General features: G+C 29.6%; 3 protein-coding genes across 8 annotated transcripts in view; 2 read left to right on the top strand and 1 right to left on the bottom strand.

The window, feature by feature from the left end:
- Positions 1-305: 305 nt before the first annotated feature.
- LOC108909764 (phosphorylated adapter RNA export protein) lies at positions 306-4154 on the top strand. The gene is made up of 5 exons (XM_018714181.1): positions 306-441; positions 505-1072; positions 1202-1293; positions 3542-3713; positions 3791-4154. The coding sequence occupies exons 1-5, from the start codon at positions 406-408 to the stop codon at positions 4075-4077; spliced, it is 1155 nt and encodes a 384-aa protein (XP_018569697.1). The 5' UTR covers positions 306-405; the 3' UTR covers positions 4078-4154.
- Positions 4046-4660, bottom strand: LOC108909765 (centromere protein X-like). Its single transcript, XM_018714182.1, has 3 exons — positions 4497-4660; positions 4247-4441; positions 4046-4186 (listed from the first exon to the last, which is right to left on the bottom strand). Exons 1-3 carry the CDS (start codon positions 4545-4547, stop codon positions 4169-4171), a joined length of 264 nt encoding a protein of 87 aa, XP_018569698.1. The 5' UTR covers positions 4548-4660; the 3' UTR covers positions 4046-4168.
- Positions 4661-4914: 254 nt separating this feature from the next.
- LOC108909763 (phosphatidate phosphatase LPIN3) overlaps positions 4915-7369 on the top strand; it is a 46889-nt gene continuing 44434 nt past the window's right edge. For all 6 annotated transcript variants that reach the window (XR_001964425.1, XR_001964426.2, XM_018714179.2 and 3 more), the window contains exon 1: positions 4915-5004. The gene's annotated coding sequence lies outside the window, so the exon portion shown is untranslated. The remainder of the gene's footprint in view (positions 5005-7369) is intronic.

Below are 7369 nucleotides of genomic sequence, written 5' to 3'. Positions count from 1 at the left end.
TGCGAAATGGATATTTTATATAAAACTGAAAATTACAGATAATTTCGCGAATAACCGGAATAACAGCATTAGATATGTCAGTAATAACAAAGTATACAGTAACAGATACCGTCATTTTTCATGTTACAAGAAAGTGGATTGGAGATATGTGCAAAAAAATTTTAGACAACAATTGCTCTATATTCCATATAGCTAATAATTTTACACAAAACTCCCTAATCTTTGTTTAAAACATTGAGCTAAATAGATAATTACAGAGAAGAAGAAGCAACAACAAGTTCTATATAAGAAGAAGAATGTGAAATTGACATTTTTAGATTTGCTAAACGTAAAACTTGACATTAAAGCTTGAATTTAGTAAAGCGAAATTAAGATACTTTTAATAGTATCATTTCAATTTTAACCATGGATCATGATGAAATTGAACTAGAAGAGGGAGAGGTAATTGTTCAATAACTATTAACTTATATATACTTAATATATTTAACCTTGTTTATGTATTAGGTCTCTAATGACTCTGACAATAACTACACACCCCTTGAACGACCCTCAAATTACTCGGCCAATCAACCCCAACCGAGGTTACCAATTGACCAGCCTTCAGAAACTGAGGAAGAATTACAATCTAGTGACAGTGATAGTGATTCTGACCCAAACGTTAAGCGAATTAAGAAACCTAAAATAAAATTAAAACCGAAACCACCTCCACAAAATCCAAAACGGAAAAAATATGATATTTGGAGTTCTAGGGAACAAGATGAAGTACTAGCTGCAACACTAAACTGCTGTGATGTAACAACAAAAGATAGATCTCGTAACATAGAATATTATGATTATACATTAAGTCGTAGATTTTACGATGATGACTCAAAGCAAAATAAAAGTAACAAAAGAACAAGGGATGACAGAAAAAATATATACTTTAGGCAACGGAAACGATCAAATGGTGAAGAAAAGTTGAAGGGTACTAAAAGAATAATTTTAGACTTGGCTGTTGACTTAAATAGCAGTGCTGACGAAATGGCAAAAGATATGGCTAATAAACTGTGTGAGGAGAAGGAAGATTTAATTTGTAAGTAAATAAATTTTTGTATGAAATATTAAAAAATTTAAAGCTAAGTAAATCAAAATATTATCTTGTGAAGTCAATTATACATACAGATATTTATTTAGTTAAATTCTAATATTTAGTTGATTTTAGTGAAAGTAATAAATGTTATGGGGAAACAAAAAGCAATTGATTTATTTAATGAAACAAAAAGAATTGAGGGAGAAGGAGGAATGCTTATAATGGTAAGAAAATAATTTTTTTACAATTACGTTTTTTTCTCAATTTATTTATATAGATATCTATGCATGTGTTTCACTTTGAGCAGCACCAACTTCAAATTTTAGAAAATAGGTTGATTTAGCATGGACCTCTTAAAACCTACCTCTCTAATAATGTTTGTTTTTACCCTAACTTAAGATCTTTTGTATCCAGAATAGTTTACCAAAAATTATATTTAAGAAAAAAAAAATTGTAGCTTAATTGAATTGAAAGTATCCCAATTGGGATACCTGCATAACTCACAAACCTGCCTGTATCGCACTCGTTTGTGGAAGCCTTAATATTAAAATTAAATTTTTTTCACTGGGTGTTTACTTTAGTAAGTATAATTTTTAAAATGCAGTTTTTGGAATAGTGATGGCAATAAGCACTCATTTCAGTAAATGACTACTTACCATTAGCATATTTTGAGAAGCTGGACAATCACTCCAGTAATAATAACCTGTGAACAGCATTGACTGTTTATAGAATTTTATACCCAAGTAACGATATAACTTGCAGAACTTTCATATGAACTATTTATAAAATTATTGACATTAATCAAAGAATAGCCTCCTGTGATTATTGGGCCTAAAGAATAATGGATATTCAGAAAGTTGTCAAAGCTAAATGTTTAATTTTTTTATAAAACTGATCCTATTTATGAAGAACTTATTCTGTTTTCTCTGATCAAGCCTAGATAGCTTAATAAAATCTATCACAAAAGTATTTAATCTAAGATGAAGAGTTGTATTGAGAATTTCATGGTGTCATGCAAAGCTAAATTTGTCTTGAACCATAATCATTAAAATTGTTCTACTGATGCTTTCATTTAGTGCTGCTTTTAGCAAAGCAAAAATAATTTACACCCATAGGAGAAGACATAACAGGATAATGAAATTATTTTAGTTTTACGTGGGGTTATTAAGAGCCGGTTAAAGAATTTTGGAATTTCAAAATTTGCAAATGAAAAACGGTTTACTGAGATGTATGAAATGAGCTCCAAATTTTTAATGTCCCTCATATTAAAAATTTTATGAAAGTAAATAAACAAAATTATTGTTTTCCAAAAAAATCCACATTTTAGTTAAGGAGGTTTATCTGATTTGGAATTGACGAACAAATATTTATAAAAAAATTAATATATGAAGAAAACCCTCAAAAAAAATTATGACTAGTTTGGATACCTAAGAGACGAGATATTAATAAAATAATTTTTTATGATTTAGTACAGTCTTATGAGAATGCAGATTTTTTTGGTCTTTCCACTTAGAATGCGCAGCAATTGACAAACAGTTTTTACAGCAACTTGTATATATAGGAAACCGATATCTAAGGAACCGTATGACAGCTCGTAGAAATCGATTAGGTGCTTGTAAGATACATAATTTATAATAATTCTCCTTCAAACTGCTGTTGTTGATTAACTTAACGTCCATATGCATGATAGCGGCAACGCCGCGGTTCTCGACGTAGCGTATATTTGAAATTTGCAGGTGTGACATGGTGTATATTTCAAGCTAATAGCTGTTTTACATTGACAATTTATTCATGAATAAATTGACGAAGTTCTTCATGAATTAATTCACAAATTTATTGGTAAACAGTGTTGTTTTACACTGCTACAAGTGCTACAGACTTTGTCAAGTTTTTTGACGTATAAATCATTTCTACCAATGAATCAAAGAAGCAAATAAATTTCAAAAATGTCACCTTTCCACTCATAATTGTAGTGATACAACAGTGGTACCGTTCTGACACATATAAATATTAGTTTTTGTAAGTAACAAATCAGTAAAAACAATGCAAAACTAGCACGACGCCACACAATTATTTACATATTCCAATAACAACATCATTACTGATCTGAGGCTGGAAATCTGTTGGGATGGTACTTCTGAACTTCACGAAGAAATTGACAAAAATTAGAACATGCTCTAATTTGTCAAGAACTTGATGAATAAATTCATGAAGTTATTTGGCAGCAAATTTGGTGCATTACACTTGTCCAATTTTTCGATGAAGCGACTTCATGAATTAATTGATCAATAAATTATCAATGTAAAATAGCTATTAGGTCATAAACTTGGAATAGAATAGTATGGAGTCCTCTCATCAAGTACTACTAAAAATAAAAATTGAAGATCAACCCATCCATTCTGAAATACCAAAGTGGCTCTGCTAAAAGTGGAACACACTGTATACAAATGTATTTATTTATTTATTTTATAGAATCAAACGAGAAGACGAACACCAGGTGGAGTTTTTCTATATTTAGTAAGGCATGATTATCATATAACCCTGGACCAAAAACAAAAAATTTTTGATGATGAAAGGCAAAGAAATAAACAAAATGCTAAGATTAAACAAAAAGAAAAGAATACGAAATTAAAATGCCAGATTGGTAAGTGAAAGAGTACAATTTTTAGTTACACTCACTGGTTTATGTGTTTTCTAATAATATATAGCTATTGCTTTCAGCTGCATCGAAAGCCAAATTATTACCCGATTTATTAACAAGAGCGGAACTACTGGCGTGCCAAAATCCAACAAGAAAAGTTAAAGACGAAACAGAAGAGACAGATTTTATCAATCCTCCTCCTACGCCTGAAACAGATGGACATGAAAATAGTGGGGACGGTATGGACAGTGTACCACAACCTGTTCTAAATGGAAGTGATTGCCTTGGAACATCACGAGAAACGGTTAATACTTATGAAGAAGATTTTTTGGATATCAGTTGCTCTAATGATATGGATTTATTTTAAGGAACATTTTATAATCAGTAATAACAATGTAATTGTAATGTGTCTATATAGGTATTTAAATAAAATTTATTAAGTTACGAGGTTTTCTTCTTTAAGGAAAATCCAACATCTGAAACAAGTCAGATTTTAAAGATCAGTATGTCGATCAAGATCAATTATATTTACTTACAATCTGTGGAAGAATAGTTTCAACATGTTCTAAACTGACTTTCTTTTTATTCTCTGAATTTGCTTGATCGACTGCTCTAAGTGTTGCTTCTATAACTATAATTTTAGCTATTTCAGATATTAATTCAACAGCATCATCAGATATTTTATTCTTGGGGTTCATAAATTTAGATTTCAAAGCTTCTTTTACTATATCCTAAAGAAAATTGTAGTTGAGAAATGGTAAATATACAATTATTTCGCTTACTTACATGGCCGAAAGAACATTTAAATAAAGAGGAATCATCAGAACTATTAGACATTTTCAGGAAGCAGCTTTATTTAAAATAAAGTTGAGGTTAGGTTGTATGTATAAAAATGTATGCAGTCAATAATACGCTTGTGTATGAAAAACACATAATATATGTTTGCTTCCAGCATATATGTACTAGTTAGTATATTCTCGAAGGCTTTTATGGGTATTCTTGTAAACGTAGATCAAAGTCTGAAGTTCAGTAGTAGGTGTAATATGTATAAACAGGCTGTCATCGAAATTTAAACGATGGGATTGTGGTTAACTTTCTAAGAAGGTATTTTAGAACTACGCCTCCTACCTACCTCACCGTTTGACAGTTCTGTCACAATAAATTGTGCAAAAAAGTGAGTGATTCAATCCAAAATCATTCTAAACTAAACCATTGCAGTCGTATTTGTGGTGCATAATATAAGTAGTATAGTTTGTACATACGAAGGGACATATTTTGAAACCATTATTTGTCGGTGAGTCTTGTAATTTACTTTAATTTTAACTAACTATCTCTAAATCAATAACAAAAAATACTGACATTTTCTTCGATCGATAGTATACCATGTCTTTGTCTCGCTAGGAATAATACATTTCCAACGTTCTCCTCTGTTATAGTTTTTTAAACCAATTTTTTTTATTTATTTAAATTTTGATAAAAGAATATAGACACGGTTAATAACTAAATAAAATAATATACGCTTTATCTTGTCTTCTGTGTATTATCAAACACTGCAATACACTGGGAATTACCTAACGACAAAGAAATTTTCTGTTTAGATTTTGATATGCAGTTCAGGGGTGAAGAAATGTTCTCATACCCATCTTACTTAATTTAACTTGGCATTCTGTCTTGATACCAGGCATCTTTTATTATCTTCAATCTTAAAATGTTATGAATTTAATTCTGCAAATTACAAATCCATTTAAATACTTTATTTAAACTTGTTTAATATAAACGTATAGGTATTCATACTTATTATGCCTTTAAAAGAAAATAAATATGTATATCGTTATACCTATCTTTTTTAATTCGATTTAACAATCTTCTATGCAAAATATGTATACCTATTTAGCTTTGTTTCTCATTTCTAGCATGAGTACAGAAATTCATTATTGTGTTAATATTTACGTCTGTAATAAAATAGAATAATCTTCTGCAGAATTGAATTGAGTAATTATCGTATGATCTAAATATTTATATTTAAATTGGAGAATATTTCAAAATGTTTTTTATAATTAAGTACCTACTCAATAAACTTTGAGTATTATTTTTTAACACTATTTTTATATTAATTTATTATTTTCGAGAACTAATCATGAGATCGCAATGTTACATAGATGTATTCCAAATTACGAAAATAAATAGTTTAAAGTATGGAGTATGGAATATTAAGAATGTATGTACCTACCTATAAACTATAATTTTCATTTAGGCAAAATGTATACCTATTTTTGCGTTGTAACAGGGACGTTGATACCAATTGAAAGAGATTTAAATTAAAAATCGGAACGAATGTGTACCATGAATTTATTGAAAATATTGCAAATGTATTATAATGACTAGTAATCTAAGAAGGTATAATACCTAGGTATTAGGGAATGATTTGTTTGTGGCAAAATGGCGTTGGTGGGTTACAGGACAGGGCAGGGAAGGAGAAGAAAGCAACTTAAATATATTTAATGAGTAACTCCAAGAGATGTTTAATGATTTTTATCACGGTCAATGTTGACATTATATCTTTAAATCAAAATATAACCGGAATCTAGGTACTAAACAAAAAATTGGAGAATTAGAGCTAGTTCTATTACAATTAAGGGCCCCATATTCTTTAAATAGTGTTTTCCGCAGAGACAAATAATTTCACACATTTAATAACTGAATAATCTAAAGCTTATCAAATAATAGGAATGTTATGTCATGCCACCTGAATATTTTCAAAGACGCCACAGTAAAACGAATAAACAGGTGCAAAAAACGATCAAACCATCAAGGTTTTAGGTACTGAAATCTACGAAAATACTAACTTTTTTATATATAACTCCACATGTAAATATTCTTATAACATTTACTTGCTTAATCCTACATATAAAATTGTTTACTTTTATTTATAAGTACGTAAAAATGATTCTTAAAATGTGGGGTTAGGATAACAAAAAACGCATGTTTTACAAACGTTTTTTTTTGTAGTTATTATTTTATTTGGGTAAATTTAAATGGTAACAATGAATAAACAAAACATCAAGGATTTTATTTTTGTGCTTACTTTTGTTCTACACGTTTTACTTTTCAAGATTTCAGTACCTAAAAATGCCAGAAATTTCACCATTTCTCGGCCAGGGATATGGCCACCTTAATTTCTTCATGAGTTTAATTTATTGTCATCAACATATTATTCCTAAGAATTCTGTATATTTTCCACACAATTAGTTCAAGGTCAAATAATTATCAATTTCCTTGACTGTACCTATAAAATTGCTATTTTCTTTTGAATATTGACCACTGACATAAATGATATCTATTCGTATGAAAATTTCTTGATATTAAGCCATCTAGGTATAACCGCAACACGTATTTTCTCCATATTATCATTTAAACTTAAAATGGCCCAGAAAAAGATCGATAATCCGATGCATTTAATAGTCTCATGTTAAAATCAGCTCATGTTCAGGAGACTATGTGGTGCTCGCATTGGATAGATTGAAACAGCATGTTTTGGAAACCTCATTACGATTGGCTGACTTATACCATAACATACATATACTTGACAATACAGCAAGTTTCTCTTTCCTTGAAAAGGCCACGGCGTAACGGTAAATGTATATATATGTTGCGAATTA

The sequence above is a fragment of the Anoplophora glabripennis genome, unplaced genomic scaffold (genome assembly GCF_000390285.2).
Source record: "Anoplophora glabripennis isolate ALB-LARVAE unplaced genomic scaffold, Agla_2.0 scaffold492, whole genome shotgun sequence".
Lineage (NCBI taxonomy): Eukaryota > Metazoa > Arthropoda > Insecta > Coleoptera > Cerambycidae > Anoplophora > Anoplophora glabripennis.
This window is presented reverse-complemented; position numbering and strand designations above follow the sequence as displayed.